The sequence below is a fragment of the Mustela lutreola genome, chromosome 4 (assembly GCF_030435805.1).
Source record: "Mustela lutreola isolate mMusLut2 chromosome 4, mMusLut2.pri, whole genome shotgun sequence".
NCBI lineage: Eukaryota > Metazoa > Chordata > Mammalia > Carnivora > Mustelidae > Mustela > Mustela lutreola.
Window position 1 is genome coordinate 108,992,592 of NC_081293.1, and position 24,063 is coordinate 109,016,654.

Below are 24,063 nucleotides of genomic sequence, written 5' to 3' on the forward strand. Positions count from 1 at the left end.
GCGAGTGTCTGCGTGCTCTTCCTCCTCACGGCCCCTCCCGTTGGTGCTGCTGTGAGAGGGTCTGTGCCCGTGAAAAGTGCACACAGAACGCGTGTTTCCCGTTTCCTTGTGGGTGGAGAGTCCCAGGGTGTGTATGGGTGTCACTGTGTCCCGGGGAGGGCTGGTCCTCACACCGCAATGTCGAGTTCTTAGAGGATGGGATTTTTTTGTGTTCCTCACTCATCGTAGGGATATGCAGAGGTTTGTGGAATTGATTGCCACGTTCTCTTTCTTTCTTTTTTTTTTTTTTTAAAGATTTATTTATCTATTTATTTGACAGAGATCACGAGTAGGCAGAGAGGTAGGCAGAGAGAGAGGAGGAAGCAGGCTCCCCGCTGAGCAGAGAGCCCGATGCAGGGCTCGATCCCAGGACCCTGAGATCATGACCTGAGCCGAAGGCAGAGACTTTAACCCACTGAGCCACCCAGGCGCCCCTTTTTCTTTCTTTTTTAAAGATTACATATTTATTTGTTAGACACAGTGAGCACAAGCAGGGGGAGGGGTAAAAGCAGAGGGAGAAGCAGGCTCTGAGCAGGGAGCCCAACGCAGGGCTTGAGCCTAGGACCCCGGGATCCTGACCTGAGCCGAAGGTAGAGGCTTTGCCGGCTGAGCCCCCAGGTGCCCCCACTGCCAGGTTTTCTGAGAGCCACACCTGTGCCGTGTAGGAAGGCAGCGGCAGCTTGGTTATGCTGCTTACACTTTGTGTTCAACTCAATTCCCATCTTCTCTTCTCGAGTTTGAATTGCTGGCACCTTTGCAGCTCTTGGTACCAGGACAGTGTGTTCTTTCCCTGGCAGACGAGTCTTGCCGGGCACTATGACAGAAAGGAGAGGGAAGCCACGTGGTGACGCCTCCTTTAGACCCCAGTGTCCGGCTCGTGGGCGTGTGGATACCGTGGCTTACAGGGTTTCGCTTCTGTTGCTCTCAGAACGCCTGTCAGAGATTGCTTTGTGGTGGCTCCTAGTCAAGTTGAAGCGTCTGTGTTTTGCTCGTGGGAACGCGTCACAGTTTCCTGTTCAGTCACTCTGCTCCGAGCCAGAGTTTGGGACCTTCCTGTGGCGTGCGTGGTTTCGTCCTGGGCAGGCGGACTCACTGTTGGGTTGCTGTTTGGTTTTAGGTGTTCACAGCCTTCGAGCACATGGCCCGGCAGGACGACGAGAAGAGGAGGAAGGAGCTGGAGGAGAAGGCCAGGAGGAAGGAGGCAGAGGAGGCCGAGGCCACGGCTGCTGAGCAGGAGCCAGTCCCGGCCCCGGGACAGGAGGTGGAGGTCGGCCCCGGGGCAGACTCAGGCGGGCTTCCGGGACCACGGGGTGCCGGACTGGAGGTAGCCCCCGGCTCGGAGGAGGCAGAGCCACCAGGAGCTCAGGCGGGGGCCGCCGAACTTCCAGAGGAACCCCCGGCCCTTCCCAAGTAAGAGTTTCTCCTTCACAATTGCTCTCGTGCTCGGTATCTGCTGGCTTCGGGAGTCTGCGGTACCACTCTGTCTCTGCATTTATGGCACAAACTGTGCTTTGGATACACGGGGCGGGAGGTCACTTGGCTGTGGTCTTTTTTTCCTCCCTTGACGGCAAAGTAATGAACTGCCTGTCGTATGGCCAGTTCAGAGCCAGAGTGAGCGAGAGCGCGGGTGCCCGGATGCTTTCCCTGTGACCTGCCCTCCGTGTGTGGCTGGGACTCGGGGGCTTGGCTCCCTTCTTATCATGGGCGCATTGCTGGGGTGCGGGCCCCAGACCTTCAGGTGGGATGGGGGACCGTGGCCCCAGAGTCCCCTTGGAGACTGCTACTTTGTAAATGGACTTCTTGGCATGCAGTGGTTCAGTTTTCACCTCTGCAAAGCGAAGGTGAGCTTGCTGGCCCCTGCCTCAGGCTGTTGCGGTGGTCCGTGTGCCTGGGGTCGTTGTGTGCGCCCCCGGTCAGTCTGTGTGCCCTGGGGTCGGTCTGTGAGCCTGAGGCCCTGCGGCTGGGGCTTGGCTGCTGCCGGCTGGCCTTGCATCCAGCCCTGCGGGGCTCCTGCCTCCCGGTGCTATGCCCCGTCCTTCGCTGCCCCATGTGGGTGCGAAGATCTGCTTGTGTGCGAGCTATGGTGGTGTCTGAAAGGCAGCCCGATGTTGTCAGCCTGCTCCATTCTGGCACAGTCTGCCATCTTCCCGATGCTGCTGTGGTCCCTCCTCTGGCTTGGCTTCTCTGCGGTTATCTGCGTGCTCTCTGACCTGTTTTAGTGTCTCTGTGGTTCCTAGACAGTGAGGCAAAGCCGACAAGCTGTGGGGTCATACAACACGGGAGTGGGGGGATACACTTTGTGATGCTGATGTGGGGCAGGAGTGCAGAGGCGGAAAGGCCAGGCTGAACAGTGTGGCTCAGAGACCACTGGGGAAGAGCAGGGCTTGGATATAGAGCTCGGGTGGAGAAGGGGCAAAATAGGGTCTGGGGCCTGGTTGTGGGTGGGGACTTGATCAGAGAGCAGAGCTCGGATAGTTTCTTGGAGCCCAAAGAGCTTTCTTTCTTTCTTTTTTCTTTTTTTTAAGATTTTATTTATTTATTTGACAGAGAGAAATCACAAGTAGATAGAGAGGCAGGCAGAGAGAGAGAGAGAGAGGGAAGCAGGCTCCCCGCTGAGCAGAGAGCCCAATGTGGGACTCCATCCCAGGACCTTGAGATCATGACATGAGCCGAAGGCAGCGGCTTAACCCACTGAGCCACCCAGGCGCCCCCCAAAGAGCTTTCTGCAGCATTTCCTGTAGTGTGGTGCAGGTCTGCTGCTGGGCAGTATTTCAGCTTTCTGAAAGATTTTCAGTTTTCTGAAAATCTTTATTGGAGGTTCATTTCTGAACATGTGTTTGCTGTCTGTAGGGTTCCTGATAGATAGATGCTGCTTTTTTTTCAGCACTTTAAAGAATGTAATGCCCTATTCTGTTGTCTTCTGATAAGAAGTGAGTGTTCTTTTGTTCCCCTCTGTAAGTCCCCGCATGCTTGTGAGATATTTATGATAAGTCTCAGCAATCTGGTGACCACCTGCTTCACGGTGGGGTCTCTGAGTTTGTGCCACTGGGGTTTCTGCACTTTGTTCCGCCTCTGTGTTGTGAACCCCCTTCTAAGATGCTCTTTGTGCGTCCTTGGGAGCCTTTTATTGCCCTGTCGTCAACTTTATTGTCTTTTCTTCTTTAGTGTCTGATCCTTAGTTAAATTCGTCACTGATTTTATTTATTTATTTATTTTTAAAAAAAGATTTTATTTATTTATTTGACAGACAGAGATTACAAGTAGGCAGAGAGACAGGCAGAGAGAGGAGGAAGCAGGCTCCCTAAGCAGAGAGCCCGACGTGGGGCTTGATCCCAGGACCCTGGGATCATGACCCGAGCTGAAGGCAGAGGCTTTAACCCACTGAGCCACCCAGGTGCCCCTATTTCTTTTAAGGTATTTTTCGGCTTTGCATTTCCTGTTGATTCTCTTTGACGGCTTTGATTTCTAGTACCCTTATTGTTTCTCTTAAAGTTGTTTAAAATGTTTATAATAGCTTTTTATCATCTTCATCTGCTAATTCCATCATTTCTGTAATTTTTTGTTTTATTGGTGTTTTCTCCTGATTTTGGGTCATATTTTCCTTCTCCTTTACATATCTGGTAATTGTTTTTTAAAGATTTTATTAATCTGAGAGACCCAGAGTGCATGTGCAAGTGAGGGGGAGAGCAAGAGAGAGGAGCTCAGGCAGACTCTGTGCTGAGCGTGGATCCCTTGATCTCGGGCTTGATCTCAGGACCCTGAAATCACAACCTGAACTGAAATCAAGAGTCAGACACTTAACCGACTGAGCTACTCAGGCGCCCCATATCTGGTGATTTTTTATGGGATGCCTGCTGTTGTGGGTGTTATGTTGCTCCATGTCTGGATTTTATTTTTTTCCTTTAAAGAGTGTCGAGTTTTTTTTTTTTTTTTAAAGATTTTATTTATTTATTTGACAGAGATAGATCACAGTAGGAGAGAGGAAGGGAAGAGATCACAGAGAGAGGAAGGGAAGCAGGCCCCCTGCTGAGCAGAGAGCCCGATGTGGGACTCGATCCCAGGACCCTGAGATCATGACCTGAGCTGAAGGCAGCGGCTTAACCCACTGAGCCACCCAGGCGCCCCAAGAGTGTCGAGTTTTGATCTTGAAGGTGTTATTTGCAGATCAGTATGACCTTTCAGAAACTTGTTTCTGAGCTTCTTGGGGGAGTATGTCCGGAGCACCTTTGATTCTATGGCTAGTTCTCCTTGTTTTAGAACATGGCCCTCTTGGGCTCTTCAGAATGTTCTGTTGTTGCTGCTTGAAACAGGAACACCTCCCACCGCTTTGTTAGTTTTGGGGTCATGCGGGCTAGTTCCCAGGAATGTCTGTCCTCCCTGTTACATCGCACGTGGGGGTGGTTGACGGCAAAGACTCAGATACTGCAGTTTTCTGAGCTCTCTCTGTGTGTAGCTGCCCTCTTCCAGGGCTCTTTGCATAAAATATTTGGGTATCAGAATGAAGACTGAGCATATACTTACTCACTTTAGTTTTATTTATTCTGGTATTACTCGTTTCAGCAAAATTTTGGAAGAGTGCCACATTTGCATTTGGGGAACGGTTATGGACATTTATAAACTATTTTAAAAGCTGACCAATGTGGGGATATGACGGTCCATTTTCTGTGGCAGCCTGGCTGGGCCCCATCCCTGGGTATCATGGAGACGCTGACTTGGGTGTTGCTGTGAGGGTGTTTGCTGGAGGTGCTCGGCGTCTGTGACCCGGTGGCTTCAGGTAAGGGACATCGTCCTAGGTGACTGAATGGGTCTTACCCATCAGTTGAAGGGCACTGACAGCAGAGCCGGGGCTTCCCTGAAGCAGAAGAAATTGATGCCATGGAGGCGGTTTCACCCCCTTCCTGGAGAGCTCCGCTGTGGCTTGCCTGTGGATTTGGGCGCGGCCCAGCTGGCCGCCAAGGCTGCCTGAGTCGGTCTCTGGCATAACTTTCTGAACGTGTGTGCGGGGGTCCTGCTGGTTCTGTCTCTGGGTGAACCCTGATATTCGCAGATACTCTTGTCCTGGAATGTTGTATGACAACAGTGGTTTTCAAAGTGGTAATAAATTTGAAAATGTTTGAGGCTGTAGACATGCAGAGGAGCAGGCTGGCAGGAGACCAGTGACGAGTAGTGGCTGTCAGGACTGGTGGATTCGGGTCTCATTGTCCTCTGTTCCCTAATTTTCCTGCAGTGAACATACATTTTGTTTTATTAAATTCTTTTTTTGCATTTTGTTTTATTTTATTATTATTATTTTTTAAAAGATTTTATTTATTTGACAGACAGAGATCACAAGTAGGCAGAGAGGCAGGCAGAGAGAGGGGGAGGCAGGCTCCCTGCTGAGCAGAGTGCCCTATGCGAGGCTTGATCCCAGGATCCCAGGTTCTATTGTTATTATTTTTATTATCTTACTTTTTATTATTTTATTATTTTTATATAATAATAATTTTTATATTATTTTATTATTTTATTTTTAAGATTTTATCTATTTTTTATTATTATTTTATTATTTATCTATTTTTTTTAAAGATTTTATTTATTTATTTGACAGATCACAAGTAGGCAGAGAGGCAGGCAGAGAGAGAGGGAAGTGGACTCCCTGCCGAGCAGAGAGCCTGACGCGGGGCTCGATCCCAGGACCCTGAGATCATGACCTGAGCCCAAGGCCAAGGCTTCACCCACTGAGCCACCCAGGTGCCCCGTTTTTCTATTCTTGAACCCACAAGTTGTGTCCTGGGCCAGAATGAGAGCGAGTTGCTGGAGTTTTGTGCTGGTGTGGATCCAGCGTGGCAGTGGGGGGTGTTCTGGGAGAGCCGGTGCCGCAGGGCTGGCCCTTCCCTGTGCGGGAGTCTTCTTGGCCTTGGGGTACTCACTGGCTTCCCATGAACAAAGCAGGAAGTTGTGGCTCCCCCTGTCTTATTGCAGCGGGAGGGCAGTGTTGTGGACGGTCGGAAGGGCAGTGTGGAAGCCAGCCTTTTCCTCGTTCTCCCTTTAGTGGCACCCCTCCTGCCTCCCGTCGGTGCCAAAGACCTCGTGTCCCGTAACTGTAGCGTTCCGCGCCTCCCTTGATGGGGTGACACAAGGTGGGGGCTCTGGCCATGGGCACGCAGAAGCACGCCTGTTCTGGGCCCCCCGTCTGGCAGCCACTTACCCACGGTCTGGGCTGGTTGGGTGATTTCTGCTGCTCCTATTTGCCACCCCCCTGCCACCCCCTGTTGGCCGGTAGGGTCACATGTGTGCTCCTTGAATCGAACAGGAGCCTGGGCACTGGGGAACGAAGGAGGACAGCGTAGGCGCGGGCTCCTGCGTCCTCCGCACGCACACATGTCCTCGGCTGTCTGTCATGTGTGGCGCGGGCTGAGACACACTTACTAGAACGTGGCGGCTCGTCTCCAGACAGACGAGGCTCTGTCTGCCTGGGTCCTGGCTGTCTCTGTGGAGTCACCCTGTCCCCAATCCAGGCCTTGCCAGCCACAGATCTGTTTTCTGCCCCAGAGATGGTGCAGGGTATACTTTCTTTTGTATACAGTTACATACTGATTTTTATAGTAAAGCCACATGAATGGTATTTTGGGGGTCACTGAGGGGATGTTTGAAGGAAACTTGAATTGGGTCTAGTTTTCCCATTGCTGTGAATTTCATTCTTTGTCCTGCTCTGCTGTCATTGTCAGTAGGGATTTTCCAGGGAAAATCGGGAACGGGGCCTGCCCTGCTGCTTCAAGTGCTTGGTTTTGTTCCTTAGAGAGGAGATTGAGTTCCAGTTCACAGAGTTCCTGTGCACGCAGGGTGGTGTTTGAGAACGTGTCTGTGTCTGCACGGAGTCGTCCACAGCACACATCCCTCTGTCCCAGTGTTCACAGTGGGCTTGACTCCCGGGGTGCTGGGAAGCTTTAGAAACTGCAGCCCAGCATCACTGTACTGAAGGAGAGGGGGACAGGCTTTGGGCCCCTCTCAGAGCTCGGTGGGGCTCCGTTTTTGCGTTTTGTGCTTGCGGTCTTGTTCTGCACGGTAGTTGTGGCGGGGGTGGGCAGGCGGTGGCAGCGCCAAGGGTCCTCCCTGGCCTGGCATCCCTCTGCCGCCGGCCTGCCGTGGTTCCTGCAGCCCCCTCTAGAGGCCCGCAGGTGTCGCTGCCGCTGCCGCACTGATCCCTGCATTTGCTGGTGCTGGCATACCGGCCAGAATCCACAAACGCTGGCTTTTGCCTTCATAAGTCACAAACAGAATTCTTTAAAAGAGAAGAAAGGGAAAGGAGAGATAAGCAGAGAGTAAATAATGACGTGGAAATGGTGTCTGCCCGGGAGCTGTGCCTGGATGGAGGACGGGTGCTCCGTTCTGCCGAGGTTGTGCAGCCATGTGCGTGGGGAGCACCGAGGCCGCCTGTTCCCTGCGTGGGAAGGGGTGGCAGGGAAACCCCGGCGTGCTGACCCGCCTCCCGGAGGCCTGGGAGAGCACGCAGTGCTGGGCAGCTGCTCGGTGCTCTCTCTCGCTTCAGTGGCGTGGCCTTCGTGTGCAGCTGCTGGAGGGGTTGGGTTGGGGTGCTGCCTGGGCAGGGGATGGCCTAGCTTGGAGGAAAGGTTTCAGCCTTCCTGCTCATACCCTCGGCAGAGGCTTTGTCCTTGTTCTGCTTCTCCTCTGGGTTCGGCTGCCCCCAGAGCCAGGTGCCGCCCTGTTCCTTGCTGCGCCCATCTGTGCGCACCCCTCAGCAGAGCCTTGCAGCACCTCTGTCCCTCCCTTCTGCACGTCACTGTGCCTTCTCAGAGCCCATGTCTCATCTCACTGTCTGCTTACACTGCTAGTTCCCCCGTGTTTCAGTGCTAGGGCCGAGAGCTGCGCTGCCCTGGGTGAGGGGAGCCCCCGATGCGTGCTCAGTACCTCTCCCTTGGGTCTGAGCCCTACGTGGCCTTGGGGAGGCTGCCATGGGAGCAGAAGGTGCAGCTCCCTGCTGGGGCGTCTGCTCCCTGAGAGCTGGGGTCCTTGGGTTTGTTGCTCAGCGGCTCCTTTGCTTGTTGGTCCTGGCCTTTTCAGGTGCCTATGGCAGGGGGGGCCCCTTGGCAGAAACATGTGAACATACTTGAATGGCACCCCTAATGCCCGCTGTGTCCTCTGAAGAGAGAGGATTGACTGGAGGGCTGTGCAGGGAGCACTCTTCTAGGTCCCGGCTGCTGTTAGCAATGTTACTTCTCTTAAAAACAAGCTGTGCATTTTTCTTTCTAGTTACGCACAACATAGATTATTTGGAACATGAAGATGTGTCTAAAGAATAAGAACATTCTGCCGTTTCCGGTGTTCTGGGAGATTTTCTGGATTTTCTACCTTCTCTGTATGTGAACGCGTGTGTGCTGGTGTACACACATGTGCATGCAGAAGTTTTTCCAGTCGTGTTACTCTGTGGCTTCTGTTTCACCGAGTCTCTCCTGCCTCCCTGTTGCTGACTTTGAACCCACGTCGCCCACTGCGGAGGGCTGTGTGCCTTGAGCTCTTGTGCTCACACAGGGGTGTTGGCTGTCATCCCGTGTGCAGAGAGCCGTGGACAGAAGCTGTGCCTAGGGGGGTGTCTGCCGGCCTTCCCTGTGGATTCATTTGTGCCTGCTCAGGGCTGTGCCTGGGTGAGTGGCCTCGGGGTCCATGTCCTGTGACCTCCGGGGCAGCAGCTACTGCCTGGCCCTCTGACCCCTCTCTCTGAAACTGCCCCTCCTCTATGAACCTGGGACGCTGAGCCCTCCGCAGGATGTATCTAGATCCTGAGGCAGGAGATCTGATTTTGGTTGGTTGTTACGAGTACTTATTTCTTTCTAGAAGCTGCGTTTCGTCTTTATTTTGCAATGCGCTGATAGCTGACAGGCTTCGTTCTTAGAAGAGTTTGGCCTGCACATCTTACGACAGTGACTTCTCTTGACTGTTTTCAGTAATGGAAGTGTCTGGGCACAACGACCGGGTGCCCTGACGTTCAGGGTGGAGGGCTGTGGGGAGCACATGCGTGCGTCAGCGGGGAGGCATGTGGGGAACCTGGGGAGCTCGTCCGTCTGAAGTGTGTATGGAGACGGAGGACCCGGTGTGCTTGCTTTTTACAGGTGAAGAGGTCTGCTTAAAATCATGCGGTTAGAAGATAGGGTTGGGGGACTCAAGTAAGAGTCAGTGCACGCAGAGGCCTGAACTCGGATATGTTTGCTTCATTGTGTTAAGAAAAAGGCGACTATTAACGGAATAATCTGACAGATCCTTTTCAGAAGTAAAACAACCGGTTTCTAGTTAAATGTTTTTCTAGAACATTAAAGAATGTAATTTTGTATGCTAGCTTTTTTTTTTCATTGGAAAGAGCATATATGCCCCTTGCTGAAAATGCGTTAGGTAGAATTTAAATACAAAGGAGAGCAGACAGCAGGGAACCCGCCCATGTGTGCTCCAGGACCCTGTGTGTGCACGTGTGGGGTGCTCAGGTCAGCCTTAGCGCCTGACCCCTCCTGCGCCGTGAAGCATCTGCCTCATTGTTTCATCTGTACGTACTCCGAAACCCTTGAAGCTTCCAGGTTTTTCTATAGCTTACTTAATGATAAAGTTCTGTTGGAATCTACAAATAAGGCTTCAGCCACATGCCGTTTATTTCTCTTTTCTTTCCCTACACTTTATTTGTTAAAAAAAGAGCCCGCGTGTCTGGCCGTGGAGCACGTGACTCACCATCTTGGGGTCTTGAGTTCAGGCCCTCACATTGGGCATCTAGCTCGCCTGAACGCACATCAGACTGTGGTGTGTGCAGTTTCCCGCTGTCTGACTGTCGCACAGTGAAGGAAATCAGCAGTTACGTTTACGGTGCATGTGTTGGGCGAGTTACATACAGTAGGAGTGTGTAGTGGAAGTGCGCTCTCCCTAAGGGGACCGTTGTGTGTGCTTTCTTTTGTAAATGTTTCTGTTTTATACAGTTCCTGTGTGTCGTGTTTGTAGGTATATACGTCTGCCTGTCTTCTGGCCCCCGTCTGTACGCTGTGTGTGGACTTCCTCCTACCCCCGGAGAGTGCTGGGGTCTACCCGCTCTCCTGGCGCAGGCGCCCCGGATCAGGTCCCTGTGCTGCAGTGAAGGACCCAGGGAACGTTGGAGATGAGCCATGGAACCTGGGTTGGCCTTGAAATTGCTGGGGCTTCAGAATGCTGATTACTGGGCCAGCCCGCAGCAATCTGATTGAAATTCCTTGGGTGGACCCTGTGTTGTGATTTCCAGAAGCTTTGCAGGCTCCTCTGACTGTAGCCGAGATTCCTCCTCCCAGCGCCTCCAGCTCCCCCACTGTGTGGCGTAGTGCCGTAGTGCATGGCTTAGAGTCCCTGCGGGGAGGGTAGCTAGGTTGTTTCGGGTGTCGCGAAAGGTTGTTTCTGCTGTCGCGAAGGGTGCTGCACTGAGTGTGCTGTATGCGCGCCTGGGACAGTGTATGAGTGTCTTTTTGGTTCTGTACAAATTTTAGGATTGTTTGTTCTAGCTCTGTGAAAAATGCTGTTGGTATTTTGATAGGGATTCCATTAAATCTGTAGACTCTTTTGGATAGTGTAGAGATTTTAACAACATTTGTTCTTCCAGCCTGTGAGCATGGAGTGTCCTCCCATTTCTGGTCCTCTTCAAGTACTTTCATGAGTGTTGTACAGTTTTCAGAGCGCAGGTCTTTCACCTTTTTGGTTAAACTTATTCATGGGTATTTTATTTTTGCTGCGGTTGTAGATGGGATTGTTCTTAATTTCTCTTTCTGCTGCTTCATTGTTAGTGTATAGAAATGTAATGGATTCCTGTATGTGGATTTTGTGTTGTGCCACTGTCCTGAATTGTCATTTCTAGTAGCTTTTTGGTGGCGTCTTTAGCGTTTTCAATATCTAGTGTCATGTCGTGTGCCTAAAGTAGAGGTTTTATTTCTTCCTTACCAGTGTGAATGCCTTTTTTTCTTTTCTTGTCTGATCGCTGTGGCTACAATTTCCAGTACTACGTTGAATAAAAGTGTTGGGAGTGGACGTCCCTGTCTTGTTCCTGATGTTAGGGAGAGAGCTCTCCGTTTTTCCCCATCGAGTAGGGCATTGCAGGTTTTTCATGTAAGGCCTTTGTTCTGTTGAGGTGTGTTTGCTCCAGACCCACTTTGTTGAGGGTCCTTACTGTGAACTGATGTTGTACTTTGTTAGTTGCTTTTTCTGCATCCGCTGAAATAATCATCCGGTCTTTATCCTTTCTGTCACGGATGTGATGAGTCACACTGATTGAGTGGCATACATTGAATCATCCTTGCATCCTGGGAATAAGTCCCTCTTGATCATGGTGAATGATGCTTCTAATGTGTTGCTGGATTTGGTTTGCTAATGTTTTATTGAGAAATTTTCTGCCCTTGCTCATGGGTGGTACTGGCTGGTCCTCTTTTTTAGTGGAGTCTTTGTCTGGATTTGGTATCAGGGCAATGCTGTTGACCCTGTTTACTTGTGACCCTCCATCCCAGCACCTGGAACGTGCCTGGCACGTAGTTGGCCCTCGGTACCAGATGAGTGCATGAGTGGTTCAAGTTTAAAGTCAGGTCAAAAAACAACCCTTTGAGGGGCGCCTGGGTGGCTCAGTGGGTTAAGCCTCTACCTTCAGCTCAGGTCATGATCCCAGGGGCCTGGGATCGAGTCCCGCATTGGGCTCTCTGCTCAGGAGGGAGCCTGCTTCTCCTCATCTCTCTCTCTGTCTGTCTCTCTGCCTATTTGTGATCTCTCTCTCTGTCAAATAAATAAATAAAATCTTAAAAAAAAAAATAAAAACAACCCTTTGAGCTTGAGTGCATCTAGTGAAAGTCGTCACCTAGTAGCTTTCTGTGTCTCTTGAGTTTTCGAGTACCACCCTTCACACTGGCATCTGTTCCGCTTGTCCCTCATGCCTTTTAAGGCAACTTGGTGTTCTTCAGACTCCCTAGCCGGGTCCTGAGGCTGCTGTGGCCTTTCCCTGAGAGGTCAGGTGCTCAGCCTCCCTGGCGACATGAGCCCCCATGGGAGGGAGCCAGGACAGTGTGCTGGGGGCCTACTCCACACAGGCCTCAGGCTTGTGAGCCAGACCCCAGGCTACACGCCTCACGCCTGGAAGTGGAACCTGGGACACCCTCGGTGTAGTATGATAGGCGGAGTTTGGGCACCTGCCCGTTGGAGGGTCAGGGCCTCAAGCAGGGCCCGGGTGTACGGGCAGCCTCGTCTGGAAGCTTCCGTGAGGCCCCTGGGGGTCACGTGACCGCGTGCATCGGGCGTGTCCGGTCCTCTGCCAGCAGAGGAGCCAGCCCTGGAGCCAGGTTTGACTGCCGAGCAGGGCCAGCGCATGCTCCGTCCGCGCCTCTCAGCTTCTGCCTGTCCGCACGCTCTTAAAAACTTCGCGTTTGCACCTAACTCGGGTCTGCGAAGAAAAACGTTGCCAAGGTCGTACTGGCGTCAGTGTCTTCCGTAACCGTGGGCGGCTGAGAGCTCCCCTGAACTTTGTTCCATGTTGCCGTTTTTCCAGTAGTGTCTCTTATCCCAGCCCAGGAGGTGGCCCGTGGTCATCACTGCATTTGGTGCCCAGTTCCTCCATCTTGTCTCTCAGGACTTGGACACTTTTCGGGAGGGCTGGCGTCTCTTTCTCCTGGCAGGGTGTCCCTCAGTGTGGCTTTGTCTTGCTCCCTGCGACCAGCTGAGGTGGTGGCAGTGGCCACCGTGCTTCTCTGCTGAGGCGTTCCTCTGCCCCCTGTGTCACTCCTGAGGTGTGTTGTCAGAGGTGTGTTGTGACGCAGTGTGCGTCTTGTTTCCCCAGGTAGTTTCCCCCACAAATAGCTGTCAACCATTGTCGCCTGACGCTGTGATCGCTGAGGTGGCCGCTAGGTTGTGACTCTGCTCCTGTCCTTGCTTCTGCTGTCATCCTAGGAGGAGAGGCTGCTCTCTCTCCTCCCTCGCTCAGTCATGGGTGCGATTATGTGTGTGCATTGTGCGCACTGATGATGTCCCCTCCCTGGTTTTGCTGCTCGCGGTGTCCCTTCCAGGGGATGCGTCCTTTTCAGGTGTGGACATTGTCTCTCAGCCTGGCTCTGTGTCCCTGCACCACGTGATGTGCGGGTCCTCCCGTAGGCCCATCGGCAGCCTGGGCCTTGGACCGGAGAACCAGGGTTTGGGGCTGGGCTCCAGGCCTGGTGTTTGATGTCTTTCCTGGTGTGTTTCTCGTTACCCTCTGTACCCTCCTGCTCAGCTTTTCCCCTCCTGACTGCAGCTCTCACTTCCCTTCTTTGAAATGTGGGGTACAGATGGGAGTAGAGCCTTTGAAACGTGGGGTACAGATGGGAGTAGGTAGAGTACAGATGGGAGAATGCCCTCTGCATTCACGTGCCGGCTGTGAGTTACTCAGCCTCTGGCCTTGGGGCCGCTGTTGCCTGCCTGGGAACAAGGGAGGCTCCAGGCTTCCAGGCCTGGCAGGGCTGTGCGCGGCGGTGCGGGGAGCGTGTCGTCTGGAGCTGAGCGTGGGGCCTCTGCTTCTACTTGGTGGGGCCTGGGGCGTGAGTGTGTGGGTCCTTTGTCTCGGGACCTGGGCGGCTGGTGGGCAGGGTTGCCAGCCTGCATGGGCCTCTGACTGGAGGCCGTGGGGATGGAGGGCTGGGCGCTCCTCCATCACCAAGGATGAGAGCCGTGCTGCTTCCTGCGGCTGCACTGTCGCCTTGTGGGGTTGGAAGGAGCTTCTCCCCTCTGTGGGGCAGCTGTGGCTTACCGCAGGCCCAGCCTGGGGGGTGGCAGGGGGCCGTTGGCAGGAAGGCAGCCTGCGCCCTTCAGGGGTCCACAGGGGGGGTCCCCGTGCTCTCAGACAGCATCTTCTCTCTGGGGGGGATGGGCGCAGTGGGTTCCGGCCTCTCCCCCCATCCCCCGGGGCTATCCTTCCCCGTGCACGGCATCCCAGTGCAGGCAGGCCTCCGAGAGCCTTCTGTTCCGCTGCTGCTTGAGCTCCACAGTAAGTGGGTGGTAGGACGAGCTGTGACCTAAAAACACTCGAGCGCGTTCCAGGAGTCCCTGGGGAAGCGGAGTACAGTAGGAGGGATGTCATTTCAGATGTTCGTGTCCGCCCAGGAGAACACTCTTCCAGGTCCTTGTTTCCTCTTGCTGCGGAAGGCGGTGCTGCTGACGCCATGACCTGCTGCCTGCGCCCCAGCTGCGCCCCCTGGGGGCGGGGTGTACGGGGTGGGCATGGGGGCGACTGACTCCCTGACTTGCTCCGGGGCTGCCTGCCTATCCTGCCCCCTCTCTTGGGTCCCGCGTAAGAGAAGAGAGAGAACCCTGCTGTACCCCCAGGAAAATAAGCCCCAGAATCCTCAGAGCGGAAGCAGCAGACCCCACCTCACAGGAAGGCGGGGCGCAGCCCCCCACAAGGGCCCACACACGCCCCTTTGCAGCTGGGGAGAGCTAGCTGTAGCTTGCCACGCATTTCAGGTTGAGGCTGCATCTGCTTGATGATGGGGACGCTGAGGGGGCCCCTGGACGATGTGCTCAGTGGGTCTGGCGGCCTGTCCTGCTATGTCCAGCAGCTGCCCCCTGCGGGTCCAGCGGTCACCGCCGCACTGCCTCTCTGCGCCAGCTCTCGTCCCCGTGCCGTGTCTGCTTGGGCGCCTTGGGTTTCGCCTGTATTTAGATCGGTTTCCATGGTAGCCCTCCTGCCTTGGAGCTTCCTTCCCCCCAAATGTTTTTTTCCTGGCATTTTGGACTGCCGCCTGCAGATATTTGAAGAGATCGTGGCAGTGGAAAAGAGGGTGCGGTGGATCTTCTGTTTCCTTGACCGGGACCCCTGCCTCCGTGTCTCCACAGGGAGCCCTTTTGGGAGAATTGTGCAGGCAGGAGGATCCTGGCTGCCTCGGGCTCCCAGCCAAGTGAGCGGGCACGGTTGTGGCACACCAGTCCGCACTCAGGACCTCCCCCACATGCTGCCCGCACCCCCTGCCGCCCACGGTCGGTTTTGCACGGTGGTTCCGTGCCCACGCATCCACACCGGCCTCGCCAGTGCTGCGGATTCTCTGGGCCAGCTGCCTGGGGTGCCTTGCTCAGTTCTGCCCACGGCTTGGTGTCTGCTCTGCTGGCTTTGTTCTGGAATCAGAGCTCAGCGTGGATGAAGCACTTGACCGTGAGGTCTGCAAAAGGGGCACTTGTTCATTGAGGAAAACTAGGAAGTACAGGTTCAACCAAGATGAAAGGAGTAGGAGTGTCCCCCGAGGGCCACCCCGTGGCTTAGTCCGGCTCTTGGTTTTTGGCCTAGGTCATGATCTCAGGGCTGTGGGATCGAGCCCCACGTCAGGCACCTTGCTCATCAGGCTTGAGACTCTCTTTCCCTTTGCCTTCCCCCCATGCTTTCATGAGTTCTCGCTAAAATAAACAAGTATGTGTCCTGACACTGAGGGAATGACAGTTGTGTGTCCTGTGGTCACCAAGTCCTGCCCTGCTGGGCCCCCACTGAGTCTGGGCCCCTCTTGTCCTGCAGACACCTAGAGCCCACCTTCCCGCATAGATAGTGTGAGTCAGCTACCGTGGCGGATGCGTGCCCTGCTGGCAGGGGTGGGCCCGCTTGTTCCCAGCAAATGGGCGTGGAGCAGGGGGAGCAGCCTGAGGGCTGAGGGCGGCTGTGAGTCCTTCCCAACGCCGGTGGGCGTGGGCGTGCAGGCAGGGCGGTGAGGGCCGGCGCACATGTCTGGGCAGGCCCGCGGTGCAGGTGGCCAGGACCCTCCCCTCCAAGGGGCCGCTGCCCCGCAGCTGCGGTCCAGCCCTGCGTGAGGTGAGCCCTATTTCCCACGGGAACTAGATCGTGTGGCCTCGCTTTTGCCAGTTAGCCTGCTGTCGTCCTGCGGGACGGTTTTCCGGAGGAGCCTGAAAGGTCGTTAAGACCCAGATTGTCCCCATTTCATTTGGAGAGTGTGTTTTCTTGCAGTGTCTCCTTATGGTTTGGAGCAGTGGCAAGACCCTTGTGAGGAGCTGCAGAGCCACCAGAAATGACTCCCCGAGTTCAGCTTTGGAGCGGCGCTGTTCCCTTTCAGCGAGCGCGGCCGGCCCGTGCGCAGACAGCGGCTGTGGTGTTGGAGTCTGTATCTGTCTCCGGTGTGTCTTGGGGACGTGAGCACACCTGCTTGGCATCCCGTGGCCTCAGCCTCTCCAGGAAGCTGGCTTTCCTCGGGCTCTGCTGAGCCGCGGCTGTGCATTCCAGGGTCCCATCGCCCAGCGAAGTCTGTCACCTTTCCACGGCTGTGCACTCCAGCCCTGGGGTGTGGCCTGGGCTCCAAGCCGGCTGCCGCACTGTGGGAGCGGAGCCCTGGTGTCTGCCTCCCAGCTGTGCTCTGGACTGTGTGCTGCCCATTCGGGTGTGCGTGCGTGCGTGCGTGCACGCCCGTGTGTACAGAGGGGGTATGTGCACAGAGCTGGGCTTTGAGTCTTCGCCCCCCCACCCCGTGCCTGCTCGTTCGCCTGAGCGTGCAAACAGGCTGCCCCGTGCGTATGTGTGCACACATGAGAATACACGTGTGAGCCCCACAGCCCTGCCTTGTGTGTGAGGGTCGTTCTGCCTTCTCTTCAGGCCCCGCGCGGCCTGTGAGTGCTGGGCTCCAGCCCGTGTCTGTTGTGTGCCTGCCGGCCGAGGCTGTGGCCCTGTTGAGCGTTTCACGTTGTCCTCGGGTGTCTTCTGACTCAGAGCTGTGCGGGAAGGGGGTGCTGGAAGATGGGCCCCTGCAGCCAAGATGACATGCTGCCCACGTCTGCTGTGGGTGTAGCTTCAGGTACAGCCTGGCGTGTTCTGCGAACTGCACATTGCCCTAAGTCGCCACCCAGAACGAGCTCTTCTCAGATGGGAAAGAACTGGAAGCTTCTCCAGGACCCCCCCCATTTCCCCCCTTCCCTGTTGTTAGGTAGGGCACCCCAGCCTGTGTGGACGGCTCTGCACAACATGTGACAGCCTGTCCCTACAGCTGGGCTGGGGACGCGCTACACTCTGGAGTCAAGCTTGCCCGGAAGAGGGGCGCGCTGACAGCTTAGTGCTTACCTGGATGACGTGTGACATTGTAGTTCCACACCATATCGTTTTCTGAGAACGCTCTCTGTGTCTTCTGCCCGTTTTCTGTGAGACTGTGAGACCTTATTGTTTTGTCCTTCGGTTTTTCAGAGCTCCCTATGTATACTGGGAAAATTAGGTCTTTATTTGTAATATACTTTTTCCAATTTATTTGTCTTTTTTTGTTTTTGACGTTGCTTATAATTTTTTTTCCAAGCAAAGGTGTTTAATATTTAAAATGTTTGTTATAAAATAAATTAGTCTTTTATTTTTATTTATATTATATTTCACGTTTATATTTTTATTTTTTGCATTGGGATTTTGAGTTAGAAAGCCCTCCCTACAATGAGGTTATGAAGGATTTCGCCGTTTCCTCGTTTGTACACTTTGTAATTCCATGGGTGCGATCTGTGGCGTCCTCGCCATGTTCGCGCCTTAGTCCATCTGCTGCATCTGTGTGCGTGAGCCACGGTCCCCCTGGTCCCCCTGGCATTTGTTACAAAACGCAGGGGCTGGGTTCAGGAAGAGAGTCGAGTTGTTGGCGTCAGCAAGCTGTGGGACCTCTCAGGACAGGCCCAGCTCGTGTGCCCCTCTGTTGTGGCTGGGGCAGCGGGCAGACCCGCATGCATGTGGATCAGCGCACTGCTCGGGTTCACGGGAGCGTCATGCTCCCCCATCGGACCATCTTAGTCTGGAGCTCTGTGAAGCCACGCGAGGATGGGGCTGGGCCTTCACGAGCCCACCGCGTCCCCCGGAGCCAGGCAGAGCCCTGCGGACGCCCCTGCTGGCAGGTGGCAGTGTCCTGCCTCGTGTCTGGTTTCACTCTTCAGACCCTTACGTTTATCTGCAGAGATGTCTCCAGGAGAGACGTCTCTCTGCCGGAGAGCAGCTTGGTGTCCATTTATATAAAATGTGAAAACTAGGTTTCCTTATAAGCTGTTCTCTAAACCCTGCCCGACTGGCGCTCGCTCCCTCTTTATAAGTGTTTTGCGGCCCTACCCAGCACTACCTTGAGGTAGAGGCTCCTGGCGTGGTCACCTGAGCAGTGCTGCAGGGGCTGCGAGTTTCAGGAAGGTGGGGAACTTGCCATAGAGCTCAGAATCAAACACGCTTACAGAGTTGTGTGCTTGGGAAATGTACGTTGTAAGGAGACCAGGTGAAAAATGGAGTTTCTGTCTACACTAGAGCTGGGCTCCAGGCTTCCACCTGCTGGCGCCTGGTGGGGTGTGTGGAGGGTGTGGGGCCTGGAACCACCAGCCCCCACCAAGCCTCCCATGCTGGGCAGCACCCCTGCCTCTGAGAGCAGCCCCTCAGCTGGAACTTTCCTTTTTGCAAGGGTGGGGTGACCTGCTTCAGGGTTTCTTTAACCCATGGAGTGTTAAGGTCGTATCTGGATGAACTTTGGCTGGGGATTTTCCTGGAGACACAGCTGTCTGGTGATGGTGTGGGAGCAGCGTGTGTGCTGCTCTGCAGGTGACCTTGCCGCGGGTGTACTGAGGACGCTTGGGAGGGTCATTTCTGTCCTCATGTTAACATTTTTATATGAAATTTCACAGCAGTTTATGGAATATGTTTTTTTTTAAGATTTTATTTATTTATTTGACACACAAATCACAACTAGGCAGAGAGGCAGGCAGAGAGAGAGGAGGAAGCAGATTCCCCGCTGAGCAGAGAGCCCGATGCGGGGCTCGATCCCAGGACCTTGGAATCATGACCTGAGCGCAAGGCTGACGCTTAATCTGCTGAGCCACCCAGGCACCCCTGGAATATGTTGTTTGCAAGCAAAATATGTCCAGGTCTTTGGTGAAGTTGCTGGACATGTCCTCTAGGACACGGGCACTGTACAGTTCGTGTCTCCTCCTCCCCGTGTGTGCACATAGGTCTGTGCAAGACTACTGGCTCTGGGCCATGGAAGAACTCTCTCTTTGTACCTGCACTGCCCGTGTTCGTGCTTTGCCGTGCTGAGGCATCTGCCTGGGAGACCGCCTGCTCAGCCGGCAGGTCAGAGCACTGTGCCATTTGCTGTAGGAGCCCCGGCATCACGTGCTCATCCCAGGTGTGGGCACTTTCCTCGAAGGCCCCAGGGGCTGCCGTGTCCCATCTGTCTTGGCTTGGCTCCCAGGCTTCTCTCCGTCTCTCTTATAGGCACTGAGGGCTCCACGAGTGATGTTTGAGGGGCTGGCCGTGTGCGAACACGGATGGACAGCTGCATCCCAGCACCCAGGACACCCAGCATGCTTCTCTTCTGCAGAAGGTGTGCTGGGCAGGCCACGGGACCCGTGTGGGGGCCGGTAGGCAGGAGGGCCCTCCCTGGGGGGCTGGAGTCTGGAAGGAGCGTTGGTGGGGGGCACCTAGGGAATGTGCTGCTGGGAAAGAGTTAGGGCACAGTTCAAGCAGCTTTGAAGAGACAGAGTTCTTCCAGCAGAGGAAAGCTGAAAGCCCTCCATGCAGGGCTTGTGGGAAGGCTGGTGGCCACCATTGGGTGGTGGAGTCAGTTCCCAGGGAGTGTACTATGCCTTGTGTGAATGCAGTGCAAAGTGCAAATTGGAGTTTCCTCTGCAGCCAGCACTTAAACTCTAGATCTTTCTTTTCCCCACAGAGTTGAAGCACTGGGTCCTTCTGTCCTTTATGTCCATGCGGCCCTCCTGCTCTCCTCTCCTCATTTGAGGAGGCTGATTCTCTAATGTCCTTCGGGGAGAGGACAAGGGTCACTAGGCGTCAGGGCTAAAAGCTGTTTTTGTGTGTGTTTTGGTTTTTTTTCCTCGGGTCATCTAGCTTTGGTGTTGGTGACATTACGTGTACCGCTGGGTGTCGGAAAGGGCTTGTGGCTGAGGGTGGTGTGCTCCGCCGACAGCCTGTGGGCCGGGGGCCACGTCCTGACCGCCTGTCCTGGAGAGTGGGTTTTGGTGGTACTGAGACCTGCATGATATTACTTTCGCTTAGGTTGTGCCACTGTGGTGAGAAGAGACACGAAGTTTCCACACTGTGATTTACCCACGGCGTTTGCCTCTGTTCATTGCTCCAGCGCCTGGATTCTGGCCACTGCCCTTCTCTTGGGTTTGTAAATAAGATTCGTGTTCCTTCTTGTGCACTGCTTTCCTCTTTCCGGTTGATCCCGCCAGGGATTTGATCATGTGTCTTATCTCTGGTGATTTCCCCTGTTGGATTTTAGGAAAGTTCTGTCTCCCTTCATGCCACAGTGTGGATGCACCATCGTCTGTGAAAGGGACCAAGACTACCCTTTGATGTTTGATTCCTTTAAAATGAACATCACTTGACATGGGTAGCTTCTGCCTTACACCCTTGTGATCTTCAGCTGATGTCACGGTGAAACTGCGTGTAACTGGAGGGTTATTGCTGGTTTCCTCTCATGAACTGTGCTGCGGGAAGCTGGCGTGTCGCGTTATCGCAGCTTCCACTCCTCTCCAGCTGTATTCACGCATGGAAAGTCATCCTGGAGAGTTGGACACAATTCCGTGTGTCCCGAGATCAGTGGACAAGCAGGTATTGATTATGTGTGTTGCGTTTAGGAATGGCATCTTTCCCGCTGTGTGCTACAGCTCGTGGAAGGGAAGCGGTTACTTAATTATAAGAGTAATAAAAGCAAGGGCGAGAAAATTTGGGAAACAAAATTGTTCAGGTTTCATCATGATTAGTATCTTGTCGAAATTTCCAGTTAAAAACTACATTTACAATTTGTTAGATCGTTTTAACGTTAGAAAATCTTTGGCCACTGTAACAGGTGAGTCACAAATACGTATGTGTAAAAATAAATTCTTTCTCCAATTCCATAGCTGACGGTGGTTAATACGGGGAACCTGCTCACGCACCTTTCTCACGCTCACATGCGCGCAGATGGCTGAAATCGGACCCCAGAGCCCGCGCCGCAGGGCCCTTCAACAGGTGCGGTGACGTTCTGATCGTCGTTACAGGATGCACAGCCGTTGCTGCCGTCAGTTCTATGCATCGTTAGTACCCCCAAAAGAGCTTCCCTCCCCATTTCTCCTCTAACTTCCCAGCTCTAGGGAACCTCCAGTCTACTTTGTGTGTCTATAGTTTTGCCATTTTTGACAAAATAGTGGCATTTTGTGTACTTGGAGTCACGCCAGCTGTGGGCAGGGGTCTGGCTGCTTTGGCTCCGCACAGCCTCTGCCAGTTCGCCCGTATTAGTGGGAGGTGTCAGCACCTCGTTCCTCGTGCTGAGTCCTACTCCGCTGTGTGGACGCACCAACTGACTGATGAAGGCCTGCTTCACGGACATCCGGCTTGTCTGTACAAGGAACAGTGCTATAAGTATTTGTGTCTGTGTGGACACACGGCTCTGTTTCCTCGGGCACAGCCCTGGCAGTGCCTGGCGGAATCCGACACTAGCTCTGTGTTTAGCCTTTTGAGACACCATGAGACTTCTCTAGAGCAGCTGCCCCTGTGCACTAGCGCCCGGTGGGGTGCCGGTTTCTCTACAGCCTTGTCAACACTTGTTACTGTCTGTCTTTTTGGTCATAACCATCCTCCTGGTTTAGATTGGCATTACCCAATGACTGAAAATGTCGCATATTTTTTTCATGTACTTATTGACCATTTGTACATCTTCGTTGGAGAAATGCCTGTTTGGACCTGTCACTTTTAATTGGGTTGTCATTTTATCCGTAAATAGAAGAGTTCTTTATATATTCTGGATGTGAGACCCTTTTCAGATAAATGATTTGCCAGTATTTTCTCCCATTTTGTGGGTTCCCTTTTTTCTTTCTTGACATTGACAAGATGCACAAAAATCTTTAATTTTTTTTTTTTTTAAAGATGATTTATTTATTTATTTGACAGACAGAGATCACAAGTAGGCAGAGAGGCAGGCAGAGAAAGAGGAGAAAGCAGGCTCCCTGCTTGAGCAGAGAGCCCGATGCGGGACTCGATCCCAGGATTCTGAGATCATGACCTGAGCTGAAGGCAGAGGCTTTAACCCACTGAGCCACCCAGGCGCCCCCAAAAATCTTTAATTTTGATGAGGTCTGATTTATCTCGGTTTTTTTTGGTTGCATGTGCTTGTGGTAGCCCAAGATCACCATGATTTACTCTTGTATTTTTTCCTAGAGTTTTATGTAACCTGCTGAGTTCTTTTCTGTGTGTGTGAGGTCATGTTCCATATGGATATCCAGTTGCCCCAGCATCGGTTGTTGGAAAGACTGTCATTTCCTTGTTCAGTGGACCTGGTTTCCTTGTTGAGAAGCCATTGGCCATGAACCTCCAAGTTTCTTTTTGGACCCTCAGTTTTATTCTGTTGAATCCTGTGCCTGTTCTGTGCTAATGCCGTGCTGTCGCGACTACTGTGGGGGTCAGGACGCTGTGAAATTGGGATGTGTGAGTCTTCTAATTGGCCTTCCTTTTTCAAGATTGTTTGGGCTTTTTTTTTTTTTTTTTTTGTCTTAAGAGAGCATGAACACGGTAGCAGGGGCGGAGGCAGAGGCAGACTCTCCAGCAGACTCCCCATGGAGCACAGAGCCCGCTGCGGGGCTCCATCCCAGCACCTGAGATGATGGCCTGAGCAGAAATGAAAGAGTTGGGACGTGTACCTGACTGCGCCACCCAGGATCCCCTGTTTTGGCTGTTCTGTCCTTGCATTTCCACGTAGGTTTCGGAGTCAGCTTGTCTGTTCCTGCCCAGAAGCCAGTTGCAGTCCTGACACACGCTGTGCTGGCCGTGGACTCGTCTGGGGTGCATTGCTGCCTTACTATTGCTTGTCTTCCTGTCCGTGACCTTGAGATGCCTGTTTTATTTGCTCTTCTTTAGTTCTTTCTGCCATGTTTTATTGTTTTTGGAGACTCAGTTTTGTGGGGTTATTTTTGGCCATTAAATTTGTTCCTCAGTATTTTATTTTATTTATTTATTTTTTAATAGTAAGTTTTATTTATGTCGGTAACCTGTGCACCCAGCATGGGGCTTGAACCCAGGGCCTCACGAGTGAGCCTGCACGCTGCATGGGCTGAGCCACAGGTGCCCTGGATGCCGCCGCAGGCGGAATGGTTGGTGTGATCTTCTCAGGTCGTTTGTAGCGACGGCAGAGAGACACGGTTGAGTACTACATTGGTTTTGTAAGCTGCAGCTTTGCTTAACTCCCGCATTAACTTCAGTTAAACATTTAATAGATTGTTGAGGATTGTGTGTGTACACCAGGTCGTACCATCCGTAGACAGAGTTTTGCTTCTTCCCTCTGGCGAGTGCCTTTTTCTCGTTTATTCTCCTGCTTGGTTGCCCGGCCTGGATCCTCTCACTGAGCAGAGGTGCAGAGAGTAGGCCCCTTGTCTGGCCCCTAGTCCCGGGCCAGGGCTCAGACCCACCCCTAAGCGCACAGGCAGGTGGGGTGGCAGCTAGGGTGTCCCGTCCCTGTCAGGAACGTCCTCTGGCGCCTTGCAGAGGAAGTGACCCTGAGAGGAGCCCCTCTGAGATCCCGGTTTTGGGGGATCGTGGGATGAGGACTTCACAGTCTGCTCGTGACCTGATGGGCCTCTGGTGCTGCCTGGAGGAAAGCCCGGGACCCAGGATGCCTGTGTGCAGCGGGGACCCCTCGTGCAGTGGCCCTGGCTCTGGGAGGGCATGCCGGTGTGGCTGCCGCTTGGACGCCTGTCCTGCACGTCCATGGACGTTGCTGCGGTTCTTTCTGGTTCTCGCCTCCCCTCTCTCCGGCTCCCGCTTCCAGCGTCCCAGCCACCTCCTTCTGTGCTCCCTCTCTGGTTCTGTTCCGTTTCCGGGGAGGTGCACGCGTCTTTCTTCAGCTGCATCTGCTGGTCCTCGTGTTGAGTTGGCTTTGTCTTTGCTGTCTTTACTCATTTCCACAAGCTCGTTGTTTTTGAGAGGGATTGTTGCCGCGGATCTTCAAGTACTACGCTGTTCTTGTTTCTGAGCTTGGTGTCGTCTTGCTGTGAGAGCGTGGACACCTGCAGATGCGTCTCTACCTCCAGTGCCCTTGCTAGTAT

At 53.6% G+C, this 24,063-nt stretch overlaps 1 protein-coding gene and 1 long non-coding RNA gene across 7 annotated transcripts in view; both read left to right on the forward strand.

The window, feature by feature from the left end:
• NUDCD3 (NudC domain containing 3) overlaps positions 1-24,063 on the forward strand; it is a 57,227-nt gene that overhangs the window by 3,417 nt on the left and 29,747 nt on the right. For all 6 annotated transcript variants that reach the window (XR_009352764.1, XR_009352765.1, XR_009352763.1 and 3 more), the window contains exon 2: positions 1,157-1,449. Coding sequence is in view for 3 of the 6 variants with exons in the window: in XM_059170705.1 (XP_059026688.1) it covers positions 1,157-1,449 (293 nt within the window). In the remaining 3 variants the exon portion in view is untranslated. The remainder of the gene's footprint in view (positions 1-1,156; positions 1,450-24,063) is intronic.
• LOC131829199 (uncharacterized) lies at positions 18,824-21,640 on the forward strand. The gene is made up of 4 exons (XR_009352768.1): positions 18,824-19,349; positions 20,039-20,152; positions 20,268-20,599; positions 20,890-21,640. It is a non-coding gene; the product is annotated as an uncharacterized LOC131829199 (long non-coding RNA).